The 19,299-nt window shown below is 40.3% G+C and overlaps 1 protein-coding gene across 5 annotated transcripts in view; it reads right to left on the reverse strand.

The window, feature by feature from the left end:
* LOC115343861 (SAM domain-containing protein SAMSN-1-like) overlaps positions 1-19,299 on the reverse strand; it is a 96,710-nt gene that overhangs the window by 71,998 nt on the left and 5,413 nt on the right. For 2 of the 5 annotated variants that reach the window (XM_030020403.2, XM_030020401.1), the window contains exons 2-4: positions 9,124-9,261; positions 2,761-2,801; positions 281-318 (exon numbers count right to left, since the gene is read on the reverse strand). In XM_030020403.2, the coding sequence (XP_029876263.1) occupies positions 281-318; positions 2,761-2,801; positions 9,124-9,261 (217 nt within the window). Of the gene's footprint in view, positions 1-280; positions 319-2,760; positions 2,802-2,926; positions 2,944-9,123; positions 9,262-19,299 lie in introns of those variants that run through there. The other 3 variants (XM_030020405.2, XM_030020406.2, XM_030020407.2) reach the window with 3 other exon arrangements.

Raw genomic sequence — 19,299 nt, forward strand, 5'->3', positions numbered from 1 at the left:
GATTAAAATAAATACTGGCCATGCTGAGTATTTCTTTTGTAGTCCCATAATAGGTTCTTTAATTTTTTTTGGTATCTATGTTTAACTAGTTTGTTTTCAATATGTACCTACAAATGTGTCTGTGGAAAGCGGGGAGGGGGGGAATATATTGATAGCTTAACTGTATTTTTTCCTTTCCTTTGCATTTGTTCCAACAGCTGTAAAGCAAATCAGACCCTTAATTAAAGTTGGCTCTGTGAGATTAGCAAGTACACAGTAAATTATTTAAGCAGTTACTAACCAAATGCTTCATTTTCAGACATGGACTTCTGGATGGATCTAAAAGAATTAAAAGAATTTACCATTAGCTGAAAGTCAGAATGAAAAACAAAAGCACATTTAATCAAATATGGATATTTTCAAACTAATTCTTCAAAGCAGGGCACAGGGATTTATCTGTGCAATTCCCACTGGCTTTAATTGGAGTTACTTGGCTTTTCTCATTCACCCAATCATCTACTCCCACATGCCACACAAAGCTCTGAAAGCTTCTGAGTTTTCATTCTGTAAAAATCTGTTATTCAAGTTTCTTTTTGGAATGGAGAGTTCATGACTGAATCAGGGAGCCCATCAGGAAGAAAATAAGAGATACTTTTCTTTAGACATGATCTGAAGTGTCCTACAACTGTTAGAAATTAGTGTCTGAAGTTCGGAGACATAATAATGGATTGAAACGAAGAGCTACATATGAACATGCCATCACTACGAACTTGAGTGACATTTTATTGCCCAAATAAACCTTGAGCTTTTTGAACATTTACATCAAGGAATAGTCCTAACTCATGCTTCCATCTGTGGTCAATGGTTTATAGATGATGACTTAAAGAATATACTAACTTAACAGAAGAAAAAGAAATCTTTGAATTAACAAAGATTTACCTTGTAAATTAATTTGTTTCACTTTATCCATAAAAAGCCCTATGGAGATTAATTTATGAGCTAGAGGATGAAGCCAGAAGATTATACTAGATGAGACCAGAGACTCTCTAATCTGTGACAATGATCAGCAGAAGGGAAAGAGCACAAAAATTGAGATTCATCTCCCAGCTTCGGACACGTAGGTGCTGAAGGGTTTCCTGAGCAAGAGGTTGCAACTGAACTATTGTTTTTTTAAGGAACGGGTCTGTAAGCACTAGTTCTACTTGAAACCACTTGGACTTCTTTTGTTTCCAGAGTTCCACAATTTAATTCTTACTGTCTAAACAAGGCATGCTTCTGTTTATTTTATTTCTGCTACTCTATTTCATTTGGTGCTTCCTTGTTGCCCAATTGTAAGAAAAAGAGAATGATAATTCCTCATTCACTTTCTCCATATCTACAGAAAAGGCCAATGTGAAAATTTCTGAATTATCAGTGGGGGTATCATGCCAGGATAGTGATGGCTGGACACTCACAATAAAACAATTTTCATTACAAAATCTTTTCTTGTTGAGTGAAATTATTTTCATCCAGCTCACTCATTTTTTATATTGATTAGTCAAATGATCTAGACAACCCTTCTAAATTCTGATAATTCATTTAGAATAGGATTAGTTTTAGAATAGAATAGTTTTATTGGCGTTGTAAGATTTGACTCTGTAGCTATAGACTACTATTTCTATTCCTGGGACAGACTTCATTCTGATCTAAGCAGGAGACTCTTAGGCAGCTATGTGATTGCCTCATATTTGGTAGAGCTTGGTAGGGTAAACCTTGGGTAAGGCCTACACAGTAGTCTGGCTTCCTTAGAAGTGTTAAAGAATGATGAGAAACCAGTGAATAATAGAGTTATGTCTATACTTTAATTAATGCAGTTTTGGGAGCATTTTCACAGGGCCCTAGCTGGTCACAGATAACTGAGATCTCACAGCTCTGAGTGCATATATCTCTGTGTTTGCAGTTGATAAGTTACTACTGTTTTTATCAGATGACCAGAAATAGATTTAAACTGTTACTTAAGACAAAGGAGCTCTTGATTTTCTTTGAAGTCTTCATCTATTTTGAAATTTCTCAGCAATAGACATAGGTAATATTGATGTTCTGAATTTAGTGGAATCCCACCTAAAAATAAAATTAAAAAACCCCAATGTCCAGGGATTTTCATGTCTGTCACAGCCAAACAGGTAAGATCTGCCTCTATCATTCCATTAGGCAGGATTTCAGATTTCATCTAAAGGGGACCACTTCAGTAATGCAATGAAGCCAAAAAAGAATTCCTGTGCTTACTAATACATATTAATCATTAGCCTAAACCATAGCATTGTGTCTTAACAAATGGATGCAGAGCATGCTGCTGTCACAAATATACTTGATAAAATACAGTCTGACCTGCTTTATCTGAATCATTTTTCAAACTAATTTTCTACTTGGATTAAAAACACAAACAAAAAACCCTTCAGGAGATTATCAGGTCAATGGTGCAAACATGCTATAAAATAGGTTACCACTTCAGTCTTTCAGAAAAGCAGACATATGGTTAAACCAAGCTCAGATTAACGCCATTTGATTTTAGCTGTCCTGGTTCTGATGTTTTGGAAGAAAGCTTTATGTATATGAAAAAATCATGGCAAAAGAGCTTTAGTAATGCATTACAAGCTTGTTACTTGCTTTCCAACTGCAACATTAATACATGTACTCTATGAGAATTAAAGCAACATTGGCAAATATTAATAAAACAACAAGGATGAAAGATACAGACAAATGTAGTGACACTGTGTAGACCTCGAACTGGTCTTAACTTACTTTCTTTTTTTGGTCACTGTGTTCTCAAAGTCAGGAAATTCCTTTTAAAAAGACAGAGAAAAAAAGTCTATGAAAATCAAAAATGTTTAATCAAAATATAATATTTTCCTCACTGGAAAGCCACTGAATGATGTACTTTTGATGCATGTTTTTAATATTCACTAACATTTCCAGTCTTTCTTTTTCCAACAGCTGAAGCTATGGAGGGGACAGTTCAGCAGACAATATTTGTAGTTATGTGTCCTGATTTTAGGAGGCTTCAATATCCATGGGTCCCAAGAAGCTGACAACTGTAATACCCTTGAAAAACCAAAGAACAATACTCTTACCCCAAGAATTAATATCATATTTCTTCCATAGTATGATTCTTTTAAATTTTATGAGGATAAAATACCCACATGTTACAATGGGATGTGGCTTTCTGGGGGACGCAGAAGGACTCAGACTCTGACCCCATTACATGCAGAGGAATGTGGAAGAGAGCAGGAAACTCTGCAAGTAAAATTGAAAGTTGTGCAAGTCAACCTGGCAAAGCTCTGAGGGGTACCAAATCAGAATCAAGCACTGGCCTGAAGGCAAGATCACACAGGCCCCAGGGCCCAGATGATATGTACCCTGACAAGATGTGAGAAGGAAGAGAAGTTATGTGGGTGTTGAAAGGGTGAACAAAAGGGTGCCTCACTCTGCAAGGAATGCCAAAACATCTCACTGCATCTTTGCTGTTGCAGTTACCCTGGGAAGTGAAGTTAATTTTAACTTTAAGAAAACCTGAGGATGTCATGCTAGGACAGAAGAGATCTCTGATCCCTATACTATTTTGATATCTCCTGAGACAGAATATCAGAGCACTGTATCACTTTCATATCTATTTCTTCCAGCCTGGAAGGCAGAAACTGGGATAAAAATGTCCATGATGAATGTCACTTCAATCTGCTCTGCAACAAGAGACATTAAAAAAAAAAATAGCCATTCATTATTTTATAAATATGAAAACTTCAGTGTATGGACCTATTTCTCATATTCTTATGTTTAATTTATTTCCTTTGTGTAATACTATCTATATCTGCATGGGTCTGACCACAGTAATTTAAAAATGTCATCCAGGTTGCATGATGAAAAGCCAAAACATGTACTACATAAAATGATGTAAGTGCATAATTGAGCATTTTATATTTTTCCCCTCCTCTCGGTAAAACCCATCATAGATTTTTTTTAAGCTTCTTCAGGAGAGTGCATGAAGAAAAGGCTGTTTTACTGCACTGACATTATTTTAACTGAGTGTAGGAGGTCCTGTTAGCACCTGAACATTTGTGAATGCTAATTATTGTATGCAGTCCACAGAATTTTTTTTTTTTGCATGTGTATATTTGTTCACAGATGTTGTGTGCAAATCAAAGGAGTATACAGATTTTATCACCTACTTTGAAATACTGCAAGCAATTTAAGATAAATTTCTTGCTGAAAAAACAATCAGCATTTTAGTCTTGGGACAAATCTTTTCAATAGCTCTAAAGAAATTACTAGATGAGGTGTACAGGCACACAGAGAAGTTGAAAAAGTGATTTTAAGGCTCTTTTAAAATGGTAGTGGCAACATCTCATTAAAAAAATATCAAATATTCGATTTCAAAGAGGCTTGTTAATGGAAGCATTATGCATGGAGGTCAGAGACCAAAAGATACTGTAAGTTAGAATCTGTATACGATCCAGGGAACAAATTGGAGACAGGGCCCTCTCTAAACCTCAGTGTGGCCATATACCTGGGAAGACTGTTAATTCATATCTTCACATGCCAAACACCTGGTTTGGAACAGGAAACATAGAATTGTAGGTTTAATCTTTTGCTCCACGATTTGAAACTAATGCTTCAGTATCGGTTTCTTAAAATCCAGCAAAAATTGCACGTATGGCATGACATCATACATTGAGGTGATACTGATGTGAGTTCACTGGATATCATGGGATGCAGTGCCACAATGAAATATGACAGTGGGTTTAAATGGCTATTTAAAAATGGCACCTTTTATTCGACACATCTCTTTCTGCTATGTCTGAATCAGCTAGCTAAATTGGGGTACAAGAATAAATTACTTTTGTTTCTCTTTTTTTTGTTAAGTATCTTTTCAGTATTTGGCTACTCTTAAAATTGTATGTAACTTTAATCTGAAATTAGAAACTAAGCAGTTTTAAAAACATGTTTTATCTTAGAATGTAAATTAAGGTTATTGTAGACTCTACCTTCCACATTTTCTGAAGTGCATAATTACCTTGTTTATGAGAACAATTTGTTCCTTCCCTATCCCAAATATGAGCGTTCTGTTTCCTAGAAACAAACTGCACATGTGGAAACTCAGCATTATGAAATTATTAATAAAGTCCTTTCCTCCCTGCTTTTGTCAAATAACTCTGAATTAAATAATTGAATGAGTCTCTTTGGTGTTTACAAGTTGGCTGAGAAAGCTAGAGCTCCTGTGTCTGTTAAGTCTTGCAAACAGGGAAATGATAATTTCAGATAACTAGCCCTCTTCTTTCCCTCACCAGAATCAAATGCCAATTATAACACTGCAGATTAAAGCAGGTATCATGATTGTGATTTTCCTGGCAATAACTTAGAAAGACTGATGAATTATTTGTCACTTTTCTGATATACAGGGTAGTCGATCATATCACGGTCGGCAGTTGAAAAAATATGTGGATCTCATGATATTTGGTGATTGCAATCTGACAGGAAATATATGAAAATAGTTTTAATACTGAAGACTCTTTCCTTGAGAAGCTTAAGACAGCTCATGAGGTAGAAGACTGAAACACCAAGCTACAAGAGGTAGAAATTCATTTTCTCAGTTAATAGCATAGTTACAGGCAAAGAGTACCCATATGATTCATTACATACTGTTGTCTACCAACTTCTTTCTGAAGAAGGTCCAATTCAGCTTTGCTATGCATAAGGTTCAAAAACAACTCCATAAATCTATTTTTTCCTTTCTGTCTGAGCATATTACTGAAGCTAAGCAACAGACGAAGTAACGAAAAAGTTAACAGGCCAATTCCCTGAGAGGATTAAAATCAAAAGGCAAGTGTGTATAACAAGCACAAGAAATACCACAGGAACCTGGAGGGGGAACCTCGCAAGCAAAACATTTCGTGTACTAAACAGGTCTTCTAAGTTATGTGAAGGAGAAGAACACTGCACATGAAAGAGAGATTCTTCTTCATCCAGGATGTGTCATTTGGACAGATATTTGGCCAGGAGCAAAAATAACCATGGTCCAAAAAGGTGCCCAAAGAGTATGTTCACTGAATTATGTCCTGCACAGCTTCAGTGACCACAATACCCTATATTTCCCACGTCTCCAGAAGAATGTCACAGCCCAGGTATGATTAGGACAAATCACAACAGACAAGATAACTGCAAGAAAATAACTACCTTGCTGCAGTATAAGGAAAAAATTCTGCTAGCCCTAGCCTCCCTTTTTTAAGTTGAGGGGAGCAGACCTTGAACGCCTGCCCTGTTGATTTCTGACATTGTATAGAAAAAAGAAAGGGGGCAAAGCCTCTTAAGGAGGAAATGTGCCGTGCCAGGCTGCTCCACCCTCAGGAGATTTAATAGCTCTTTGGAACCTGCATGGCCATGGTTCAGCCAACCATTTAAACATACACTCGAGCCCACACCTACTTTGCAGTGCACTTAAGTATGTGCATTACTGAATAATGATAGATGGCTAAATCAGGGCCTGAGGGAGCCAATAATGTTCTGAATTTATCATGCTGTGGGGGCCGCCCTGCAGTCTGGAACCAAGTGACGGAATTAAAAATGGGAGAGAAGTACAAATGGGCTCAGTTAATAAGCTTAACGGCTTCATCCAAGGTGTAGGTCTAATAACTCACATGCTAGAAATAGCAGATAAGATTACACACAGTCCTTTGGCCTTAGTGACATTTTTCCATAGGTCTTCCTGCTGACACGTCATCACTAATCTTGTTTTCCATTTCTAGAGAGCATTTTATAAATAATCATGTTGATTCTACAGCCAGCACAGTGACACAGCATCCAGCCGTTATTTTTAGTTAAGTGCCGAGCTGAATATTCTCCCAAACAGAACAAAATAAAACTCATAGCCAGTTTTAGGAAGCTTCTTGTTAATATCTAGTGAGCCAACAGTTTGCTTACCCATTTAGCATTGCTTTTACTGATGATGACATTTAAATTTAGTGATGAATAAATGTGCCATCACTAAAATATCCTCTTTAGGAAAACAGAAATGTATGATAAGAGTTAGCAGAAACCAAAGTGCTGGATTCTTCTATTCACTGCTGTACATGTATCTTCATGGACTATGCAGGGCCATCCCACAAAAACAGCACTGACCAATGTGAAAAATGTTTTGCTACAATTTGTTCAGATTAATGTACAGGATTTTCTAATCCTACACTAGTAGCAAATCTGCTTCTCTAAGATGGCTCAATGAAAATAAAATTCTGTATTGGATAGGTTGATTGCTCTTATTTAGCCAAAATATTTATGAAGCTTAACTCTATACTAATATATTTAAGAGTCTGAAGTAATGTTGTCAAATCAGAAAACAGAGCAAAACAAGAAAAAGCAAGAAACAAAAAGCCTGACGTAAATGATCACTGTAGTTTTAATTCTTAGTCTTACACACTGTGAAAACCATAGCAAAGCACAGTGCTATGGATGTGTCTTTACCACTCCTTGACAAGGTAAAGGATAATTTTTAGTAGTTATCTATTGCAAAGTATATTGGGACGTCATATGTCACATGCTGGGTGCAAACCAAAAAAAGAATCTGCTTTTAATTTTCATTTTACTTTGTCTAAATACTGTTCCTAGCAGATAAACATCTATTGGACAAGGAAATATTAGTGTAGTTGTCATTAACTATTAAGCTGGTTTGTAGTCACAGCAAAGGGGAAAAAGACAGTGTATGTAGGAGCTGAACTATAATGTCCAGCTTTGTTAGTAGAATGGCATGTTTCGATACAGTTTTGTAACCCAGCCCTAGTCAAATAGCTAGAGCTTCACACAACTGAAATACTGCAAGCATGCTAGGATCAGGTTACAGCCATATTTCATAATCGTGATTAAACACACTTAGCTGGAACAGTGTAGAAGTGGCTTATTCTTATAGTAACAAGGTCACAACCTGATAATGGGGAGAAACCTGTCACACAGGAGAGCATCTACCACCTACTGCAGTAAAATTATAATGTAGGCACATTTCAAAGCCCAGGCTTATAGATCTGTGCTGATGCTATGAGGAATCATCTTCAGATCTCTGCACTGCTACGCTCTCAAAACCAGGGCCATTATATAAAGCACCAAGGAGATTATCTGGAAAAGAGGGACATGCACAGAGTAAGATGGTTGCAGCAGAAGGGTCTGAGAAGAGCAAGTTATTTCCATTCCTTTAGGAATTCAAGAAGTGCACGCCACAGTTCCCCAGGCATTCTCCTATCCCACCAGCTCCAGCACTTTCTCCACACAAGTCCTGTGTGCAAACCTGCTTTGTGATATTGCAATACCATAGGCCCACCAGTCTCATAGGTACACGGTACCTAACCCAGATTGCACATGGGTAAAGCTTGGCATAATTCTGAAGGGAGGGCAGTCTCTCTTCTTTGAATAACGAACATCCTGCCTTCTCTTTATTCCTTCACCAGGCTGCATCATATGTTGCTATAGGTAGAGATAGTAATTATAAATGAAGGAGCAAAGAACAGAGATTATGAAATGAAAAAGATTATGAAATTTAATATACTATGTTAAAGTATTTGTCAAAGCCTCAATGATATATTATACCGATAACATACCAATAATAAAGGATTAAGTAGGGTAACATTATTTAGAAAGAAAAAAACCTAGAAGAAAACCTCCTTCACATGTTTGCCTAATGAAGTCTTGTAAAATGTAAAGGTTATTCCAGAGGCCATCAGTTACAAAATTCATACAACTCACACTTTACAGATACACTTTTTTATTAATAAAAAGGACAACCAAAGACATCAATAGTATATCCTGTAGAGACAAACTTTACTAATATCTGTATCCAGCATTTTCACATGCTATTACTTGCAAAGAGAAATTCCCTCGTACAGTGAAGCCGCACTAATCTCACTTTGCTGCCTGCTGTACAGAAACTCATGACCTGGTTTTCAAGCGTGCTTGTTAAGACTGGACAGAAATCAGGTCATTGGCTACAGAGAAGAGATTTGAACAGTGGCCTTAAAGGGCCTAAACAGTTCAAACTGGCAGTTAAGCCAGCTGAACACACATGTGCCCACATACAGAGTAATAGTTTTTTTGCAAAATACATTGCATACTTTGCAATTAAATTTTACTTACCAAAGATGTAGACCTATCAGGTGGTCCACAGTTTACATGCATGCTCACTGGAGTGCTAGCTTGGCTGTCAATAGTAATTGTATCCTTGGGTTCTTGATGTTCTGGGACAGGCTCATACAAGCTGTCCATTGAGCCCTCCTAAAATACATTTAATCAGGTTTTCAAAGATGAACACTTGTAAACACATTAAAATAATAGTAATTATAAAAGCAAGCAGTTTCTGCAATTTACAAAATAGAGTGATTTTCCTCACCTGTCTTTTGAAATCCTTTATTTAATTCTTTCTCTAAAAAAGCATATAGGAATAGATTATAAGTACCCAAATGCTGGACTTCACAGTATCATGGCTTAGATTCCACAGATTGACACGGGTAAAGCTGAGGGTACAGCAAAAAATGAACATTATCTGCTCAGAAGGCATAAAATCAGGTGTATATCTCCACCTGAACACTACATGAAAATTCCTGTGAAAACTATGAAAACTATAAACCATTAAAATTCCTATATAAATTATAAAAATGTTTTATACCTAGTACTTCTTCTCTATGGAAAAAAGCTAATTTGATGCAGAAAGGTAACCTTATTCCTTAGAAGTAAATCGAAACAATGCAGCCAGCTCCCAGAATTTGAGAGTCATGATTTAGGCCCCCAAAATAATGAGAACGGATAGAATTAAAAATAAATGCTATTTGCATTCAAATTTTTGAACTCTATGTTACAATGCACATGTAAGGGTTCTTTTTCTCCAACCACCAAGAATATAAACATTGTAACAGAAACTAAGATTTTCACATTTATCCCACAACTCCAAGAGCCAGGATTACATATACACACCACCATTCCATAATTCAAGAGCCAAATGAAAGCAGATGGTAAAACTAAAGACACTCTAACTAATGATCCTAGATTTTAGATGTTGCCACTTTGATCTGCACTGAATATTTTTCCAATGAATTTTGATTACTGCTTTTAACTGCATTAATTAAGGAATAAATCAAATTTATAGCAGTGTGACTTACAGCAGAGCAACACCATTGAAATTAACATGGTATATTATTATTTAAAAGCATTTGTTCCTCTAGTACAGAAGATAAACACAGACATATATTTGAAGTTATATTGTTAATACGTAAAGCTTTACAGGCAATGTTATTGACTGGTGGAACAGCAGTTCAAAGACATGACTAATTTTTGCAACCACAAAGTTTATCTATGGATCTTTATTTGCTTCTGTCTACTAGAGTCTTGATATGCCAAGATAAATGTTGTGGGAGAAATATTACAAGTTGAACCTCTTGAAAATACTCGAGTTATATACTGGAATTTATTCTAGGAACTAATGAGTTAATGCTTCCTGGGAAAGTGGTGCATGGCTTATGAAGCACACTACACGTGGCTTTTGCTCCTAACAGCCAGCTGAGCCTGGGTTTTGACAGCAACTGTGTTTTTTCATAAGAATATTATTTTTTCTTACTGTAAGTATGTTGCCATGTAGCAGTGATGGTTCAGGCTCACAGTCTGAAGTTGTGGATTGAGCATTTCTAGACAAAAATGATGAGTTTAAAACCTTGTTACACACTTCCAGGATTCTGCAATGTAAAATGTAACCATATACTTCTCCCTCAATAGGGAATACTACAAAATTTTGGTGAAGAGAGTATTTAATTAGAGATGGAAGCATAAAAGAGAGCTTGTGTGAAAGAGAGAGCGTTAGAGGGAGAAAAGAAGAGGGAAAAGAGAGGGCAAGGGCAAGGTGAAAGGAGAGAGAGGAGAAGGGTAAAAAAGAGAGAGAAAAAGAAGACAGAGAAGGAAAACAATGTGAAAGAGAGAAGGGAGGGAAGAGCAAGAATGAGAGAGGGGGAAGAGATGGGGAGAGAAAAAGATAGAAGACAATGAGAGAGAAAGTGAGAGCATAAGGGGGAGCACATGAGAATGAGTGCTTAAGAGAGAGGGAGAGTGTGAGAAAGCTCAAAGAAGAGAGAAAGCTTATGTGAGAAAGATGGAGCACAAGGGTGTGAGGAAGAGCAGGTGTATAAGAAAAAGCAAGTATGCAGAAAAAGAGCAAGTGCACATGAGAAAGCGAGAGCATGAGTAATAGGCAGCACATGAAAAAGAGTGAGGGCATGAGAAAGGATGCATGCAAGAGGTGGAGCACACGAGAAAGCAGGAGTGCACATGAGAGAAGAAAAAGCAAGTGCACAGGAAGAGCAAGCACACAGAAGAGAGAGCAGGTGAAGAAGAGAATAAAGATACAAGATAGGAAAGGGAAGAGAAAGAATGCATGAGAGCAAGTGAGAGAAACTGAGAGAGAGAGAGTGAATGAGAGTGAGAGAGGTCAAGAAAGACAGCATGAGAAAGATCTCAAGCGAGAAAGAGAAAGCTTGCCTGAGGAAGAGTGAGCATAAGGGCATGGGAAAGGGTGTGAATACATGAGGAAGCATGTGAGTGTGTGTGAGAGGGAGTAAGTGCATGAGAAATAGCAAGTGCACGTGAGGAGAGCCGGGGAATGAGAAAGAGTGAGGGCACTAGAAAGGAGTGCACCAAAAAGAGCAAGGACATGGAAAGGGGAAAGGGTGTGAGAAAGGGAGGGCATTCAAGAAAGAGGATGCACAGAAAGAGTGTGAGCATGAACAAGAAAGTGAGCAAGAGAGCAAAGGCATGAGAACGAGTGAGTGCATGCACACAAGTGTGTGAGAAAGAGCACACAAGAAAGAGGGAAATGGTGTGTAAGAAAGAGAATGTGTGGAAAGGTGCAAGAAAGAGATGGCATGAGGAAGAAAGTGAGCCATGAGGGCATGGGAAAGAGCAAGTGCATGGTTGCAGGTAAGGTCACAAGGTAGCAAGGAAGGGTGCAAGGTTGTGAAAAAGAAAGTGAAGGTGCAACAAAGAGACTAGGCATGAGAAAGAGAGTGAGGACATGAGAAGAGGAGTGGGCATGAGAAAGAGTGTACCAATATCCAGAAAGAGCAAGTGTGCAAGAAAAAGTCAGCATGAATGTGAATGAGAAAATAGTGTGAGCATGATGGGAAAAGACAGAAAGAGAGAGGGGGTGAGAGAGAAAGAGTGAGAAAGCAAAAAAACCCAAAAGTTAAATAAAGCAAGGAATAGTGAAAGAGAAAGAGGGAGGGCAAGATCAAAAGAGAGAGCATGTGAGAAAGAGTGCTAAAGAATGAGGGAGAGAAAGAGTGTGTGTGACAGATTAGATGAGAAAGAAAGCCCATGTGAAAAACAATGAGTGTGAAGGCATGAGAAGGGGTGAGCAGAAGAAAGGAAGGCACAAGGGTGGGATAAAGTACCTAAGCATGTGAGAGTGTGGTTGCATGAGAAACAGCAAGCATGTGCAAGGAAGAATGAGTGTGCAAAAAAGGAGAGGACCAAAAAAGCAAGGCCACAAGAAAGTGGGAGCACTCCAGAAAGGTAATGCACAAGGAATAAAGAGGGAGGCAGCACAAAAAGGAGAGAGAAGGGATGCAGGGCGAAAGAGAGAGGTGGACTGAGAAAGAATACATGTGTGAGAAAGCAAGCATGAGGGTGTGAAAAGGATCTAGCACAAGGTTTTGAGAAAGGGTGTGAGGGCACAAGAAAGTAAGTATGGGAGAAAAATCAAGGGCATGAGAAAAGGAAAGATCATGAGAAAAGAAGCCTGCATGCAAGAGTGTGAGCATGTGAGAAAGAAAATGCACGAGGGAGAATGAAAAAGTACACGTGAGGGAGAGAGTGGACGTCAGAAAGAATGCTCACCAAAAAAGAGAAAGCTCATGTGAGAAAGAGCGAGCATGAGGACACAGGAAAGGGTGAGTGCAAGAAGGGGCAGGGTTGAGAGCAAGAGAGCATGAGGGCACAAGAAAGCAAGCACACAGAGAAAAGCATGAGCACAAGAAAAGCAAGAGCATGAGAGAGGGCGAGTGTTTGAAAAAGGGAGTGTGCAAAAAACGAGTGCAATCATGCATGAGCAAAGGTGCAAGAAAGTGCACATACAAAGAAGAGAAAGTGCAAGAAAGAGGGGGGAAGAGAGAATGTAAGAAAGAGAGAGAGAGTGCTGGAAAAAGATGGGAGGGGGAAGAAAAAGCATGCATGAGAAAGCAAGCATGAGGGAGTGAGAAAAACAGAGTGTGAGGGTGCAGGAAAGGGCACCATGGTATTAGAAAGGAGAGAGAGATCACATGAATAGTACAGAGAGAGTGTGTGAGGAAAAGATGGTGCATGAAAGAGCAATTTTGCAAGAAATAGAAAGTGTGTGCAAGAAAGTGAGCATGAGGGCATGAGAAACAGTGAGAGTGAGGTTGTGAGAAAGGGCATGAGGTCATGAGAATGGGGGAGAGGGTGTAAGAGCAGGTGTAAGGCCATGAGACAGAGAGGATGTGAGAAATGGAGCAAGCACAAGAAAGAGCAGGACAACTTGTGAGAAAGAGTGTGCATGTGAGAAATAGTGAGTGTGTGCAAGGTAGACAGGGAGCACCTGTGAGAAAGGCAGCTCTCAAGAAAGAGGGAGAGGGAGTGCAAGAAAGTGAGCATGAGGGCATAAAAATGAGTGACAGTGAAGTCTCAAGAAAGGGAGCAAGGGCATGAGAAAGGGCATGAGGGTGAAATAAAGAGAGTGAGGTCATGCAAAGGAGAGCAAGTGGGTGAAAGAGCAAGTGCGCAAGAAAGTTTGAGTGTGTGAGGGAGGTGGCAAGAAAGAGATAGTGTCTGAAAGAGAGCAAGAATGAGGAAGAACAAGTGGGAAGAGGAAGAAAGACGGAGATACAGAGCAGAGGGAGAGATAAAGCTCAAAAAGAGATAGAGAGAGGGACCACACCAAGATCCAAGTGACAGTACGGCAGGAGAGAAAGCAGGCACGAGAAAATGAGCGTGAGAGCATAAGAAAGAACAAGGATGAGATTGAGAGAAAGGGTGTGAGGTCACAAGGAAGGGGGTGAGGTCATGACAATGGGAGTTGTCAGAAAGGGACACAAGAAAGAGAACAGGTTGAGAGAAAGGGAACAAGCACAAGAAAGAATGTTATCTACTGCGAGAAAGAGCAACTGCAGGTGAGAGAAAGAGAACTAGATAGAGGGGGGAGAGAGAAAGGGCCCCCAAGAAAGAAAGCTCTCAAGAAAGAGAGGGAGAAAGTTTGCATGAGAAAGAGTAAGCATGAGAAAGGATGAGTGTGATGGAACAAGAAAAAGAGCCAGCACACAAGAAACAAGGGAGAGCAAGCATGCAAGAAAGAACAAGGTTGTGAGAACGAGGAAGGGCACAAAAAATAATAATGACAGACATAAGAAAGGGAGTTAAAGCGTGAGCACATTAAAGAGTGGTAAAGAGGGAGAGACAAAAAAGGAGAGGGGAATTAGAGGGGAGAGAGGGAAAGAAAGAAAAAGTTGGCGTGAGAATGAGAGGGAGAGGAAAAAGAGGGAGAGAGAGAAGACATAAGATGGAAAGGGGGGAAAGAGCGAGACAGACAATGAGGGAGTGTGAATGAGTGAGGTAGGGTTTGCGAGGGAGACAGAGCGCACTAATAAGACGAGCTATTTAGGAAAGATAGGTGGTGTGAGAAAGCACAAGGGTATAAGAAAGAAAGGACAAGGTTGCAAGAAAGGGTGCAAGGTCACGAGAAAGAGGGTAACATTACAGGAATGGAGGCATGGCCATGAGAGAGCACAAGGGCATGAAAAGGGGTGCATTGGTGCAAGAAAGAGCAAGGGCATAAGAGAGTGAGCGAGCACAGAAAAGCACAATCATGTGTGATAAAGAGCAAGTGTACATGAGAGAGTATGTGTGCACACATCAGAGAGAAAGAGCTAAGGAGTGAGAGAGAGGGGTAAAGCAAGAAACAGAAGAGACAGAGATGCAAAGAGACAAAAAGAGAGGACGATAGAGAGGAGGAGACAAGAATATAGAAAATGAAAGAGAAAACAAGTGAGGAGGGAAGAGAAAGGAGTTAGAGAAAGAGAGAACTCAAGAAAGAGAGAGCATGTGTGCAAGAAACAGAGATTGTGGACGGGAGAGAGAACGTGCACATGAGAGAGTGAGTGCAAGGGCATGCGGAAGAATGAGAGTGAGGTCGCAAGAAAGGGCATGAAGGTGCAAGATAGGGTGTGAAGAAAAGCATGGATGTGAGAGAGTGGCCACAAGAAAGAACATGATCACTTGCAATAAAAAACAAGGGTGCACAAAGAAGAAAGATAAAGGGAAAGGGAGAGAGTAAGAGAGCGTGCACGAAGGAAGGGGGGGAGAGAGCAAGAAACAGGGAGAGTATGTGAAGTAGAGAGATGGCACAAGGGAGTGCATGCGAGAAAGCTAGGGTGAGTGGGTAAGAAAGAGCAAGCATGAGTTTGCAAGAACGGGCACAATGGCTTGTATCAGAAATTGTGTAGCCAGCAGGACTAGGGAAGTGATTGTCTCCTGTACTCGGCACTGTTGAGGCTGCATCTTGAATACTGTGTTCAGTTTTGGGCCCCTCACTACAAGAAAGACACTGAGGTACTAGAGTGTGTCCGAAGAAGAGCAATGAAGCTGGTGAAGGTTCGAGAGCACAGGTCTTATGAGGAGCAGCTGAGGGAACTGGGGTTGTTTAGTCTGGAGAAAAGGATGTTGAGGGGACACCTTATTGCTCTCTACAAGTACCTGAAAGGAGATTGTAGCGAGGTGGGGGTCGGTCTCTTCTCCCAGGTAACAAGTGATAGGATGAGAGGAATTGGCCTCAAGTTGCACCAGGGGAGGTTTAGATTGGATATTAGGAAAAATTTCTTCACTGAGAGGGTTATCAAGCACTGGAGCAGGCTGCCCAGGGAAGTGGTTGAGTCACCATCCCTGGAGGGATTCAAAAGATGTATAGGTGCGGCACTTACTTAGGGACATCGTTTATTGGTGGACTTGGCAGTGTTAAGTTTATAGTTGGACTCGATGATCTTGAGGGTCTTTTCCAACCTAAATGATTCTGTGATTCTATGATTCTATGAAATCTTGCAGAGTCAAAAGAAAGGACATGAGGGCATGAGAACAAGCACACATGAGAAAAAGCAAGCATGCACAGGAAAGAGTGCACCTGATGAAAACAGGGAGGAGGAGAGAGAGGAGACAGTAGGAGACAGAAAGAGAGAAGAGGGAAAGCAGGAAGGAGAAATGGAGAGAGAGAGCACTAGACTGAGGATGAAGGTGGGGGAAAGGGTGGACACAAGAGAAAGCAGGGTCAAGGGTGCAGTGTGTGTGAATATGTGAGAAAAAGCAAGTGCAGAAGAAAGAGTGAGCACATGAGAAAGCAAGAGCAAGAGAAAATGAAAGCACTTTAGAAAGTGAGTGCACAAGAAAGCATGAGTGTATAGAAGAAAGGGGGCACAGTAGAAAGAGAGTGAGGGCATGAGCAAGCAAGAAAAGGAAGGAGGGAGTAAGCAAGGAATAGAGAGCATGAGAGAGAGGTGGAAAGAAAGAGAGGGGCATGGTGCAAGAAATGCTGTGTGCCTGAGAAAGCAAGCATGAGGTTGTGAGAAAGGATGTGTTGTGAGTTTTGTATGAATGTGAGTTTGAAAGAAAGGATTTGAGGTTGTTAGGGTGCTAGGTTGTGAGAAAGGGCATGAGGCTGCAAGAAGGGATGTGAAGATGTGAGAAAAGGAGCAGGCACGAGAAGGTGAGCATAAGAGAGAAAGAAGAGAGGGAAAGAGAGAGATAAGGAGCGAGTGAGAAAGCAAGCGCTCAAGAAAGAGGGGGAGAGAGCATATGAATAAAGAGACTGTGCTGGAAAGAGATTGCATGAGGAGAGAGGTGGCATGAAAATTTGCATGCAAGGATATGAAAAAGCACAAGAACAATGTCACAAGAAAGGGCATGAGGTTGCAAGAAATAGGGTGGGGGCATGAGAAAGGGCATAAGAAAGGGACTAAGGGTGCGAGAAAGGGAGCGGGTGCAAGAAAGAATGACTGAGAAAGAGCAAGCACATGAGAGTGTGTCATAGTTTCAGCTAGGATGGAGTTAATTGTCTTCCTAGTAGCTGGTACAGTGCTATGTTTTTGAGTTTGGTATGAGAAGAATGTTGATAACACACTGATGTTTTCAGTTGTTGCTAAGTAGTGTTCAGTCTAAAGTCAAGGATTTTTCAGCTTCTCATGCCCAGCAAGCAAGAAGGCTGGAGGGGCACAAGTTGGGAGGGGACACAGCCGGGACAGCTGACCCAAACTGGCCGAAGGGGTATTCCGTACCACGTGACGTCACATCTAGTATATAAACTGGGGTGAGCGGGGGTGGGGGGATCGCCACTCAGGGACTAACTGGGCATCAGTCAGTGGGTGGTGAGCAACTGCATTGTGCATCACTTGTATATTCCAATCCTTTTATTATTACTATTGTCATTTTATTAATGTTATCATTATCATTATTAGTTTCTTCTTTTCTGTTCTATTCGACTGTTCTTATCTCAACCCATGAGTTTTACTTTTTTTCCCAATTCTCTCCCCCATCCCACTGGGTGTAGGGGGAAGTGAGTGAGCGGCTGCGTGGTGCTTAGTTGCTGGCTGGGGTTAAACCACGACAGTGTGATTGCCTGTGAGAATGAGAGACAGTGTGAGAGAGCAAGAGCAAGAAAAAGAAAGAGCTAGATAAAGAGCGGGGGTGGGGAGAGCTTTCAAGAAAGATAGCACTCAAGAAAGGGAGAGAGAGATCGATAGTGTGTGGAAAAAAGATAGACATGGCACAAAAGAAGCGAGAAAGCGCAAGAAAAAGCTCCTGCAAGAATCCAAGCACAGGTATGTGAGAAAGAGCACAGGGTTACAAGAAAGGGTGTCAAGTTGTGAGGACAGCAAGGGCATGAGACATGGAGCAGGTGCACCAGCATGTGAGAAAGAGTGAGCATGTTCATTAGAGAAAGGACAATTGAAAGAGGGATAGAAGGAGGGAAAGAAGGAAGAGAGAGGGAAGGGGAGAAGGGGAAGAGAGAGGAAAAGAGAAGGAGAAAGGGAAAGACAGCATGTGAATAAGAGTGTGCGGGAAAGAAAGACATGGCAGGAGAAAAAGAAAGCATGTGCAATAAAGTGAGTGTGTGATAAAGAGTGAGAACCAAGTCACAAGAAAGGGTGCAAAGGAACAAGAAAGTGGTGTGAGAAAGTGCATACGGGCATGAGAAAGGTGCAAGAAGGGGTGTGAGAAAGAGAGCGAGGTAATGAGAAGGAGGAGTGGGCATTAGAAAGATTGTGACCATGTGCAAGAAAAAGCAAGCACAGGAGAAAAAGCAAGTTCATGTGAGAGAGAATGAGAATGAGATAGAAGGTGAGAGAGAAAGAGTGAGCATGCAAGGGAGAGAGAGATAAAGCACATGTGAGAAACAGCGTGTGTGAAGGTTGGAGAAACATTGGGCAGGAGAAAAGGTGTGGGCGCATGAAGGCATGAGCACATGCAAGAGAGCAAGTGTGTGCAATAAAATATGTGAGAAAGAGCTAAAGCATGAGAAAGGCAGTGTGTGTGAGAACTAGAGAGAAAGAAAGAGTGATAGAAAGTCAGAGTGAAAGTGAAAGAGAGAGACTGAGAAGGGTCATAAGAAAGAGCACCTGAGAAAGATTGCAAGACAAAGAGCGACAACAAAAAGAGAGCATGAGAATAAGAGCACTTGAGCAATACAAAGAGTGAGTGCAAGGGTGCAAGAAAGGGTGGGCTCAAGAAAGGGCAAAGGTGTGGGAAAGAACAAGGGAACAAGAAAGAGTGAGGGTGCATGAGAGAGCGGGCTCAAGTAGGAGAAGGCACAAAGAAGAAGTGAGCACACACAAAAGAGAGTGGGTGTGAGAGAGGACAGCCAAGACAGCAAGTGTAAGAAAGGAAACGTGAATGAGAAAGCACAAAAGAGTGAGAAAGAGAGCACCCAACAAAGAGAGACCATGCCTTCAGTTTACAAAAGTTTTCTTTGCTGACTGGCTTTATACTTTGTAGGAGGGAAATACTGAAAGAAATAACTTTCTTTCAGGGCAACCCAAAGTATTTAACTGAAATTGAAATTTTCTTCCTTCCTTTTTAATTTTTTTTTTTTTTTAAAGTTAGGTCTACTTTTATACCAAAAAATGCAATGTCAGTAAAGTTTTCCATTTCACACATCTACTCTTTTAGTAGTCCTGAGCACTAAAGATCACAGAACAATATGAGAGAGCAGAAGAAAATATGAACTTAGTGCTGGAGTAGTTAGTACATTTCCTTTCTCCTACATGGGATGAGAAA

This window comes from Aquila chrysaetos, chromosome 7, assembly GCF_900496995.4.
Source record: "Aquila chrysaetos chrysaetos chromosome 7, bAquChr1.4, whole genome shotgun sequence".
Lineage (NCBI taxonomy): Eukaryota > Metazoa > Chordata > Aves > Accipitriformes > Accipitridae > Aquila > Aquila chrysaetos.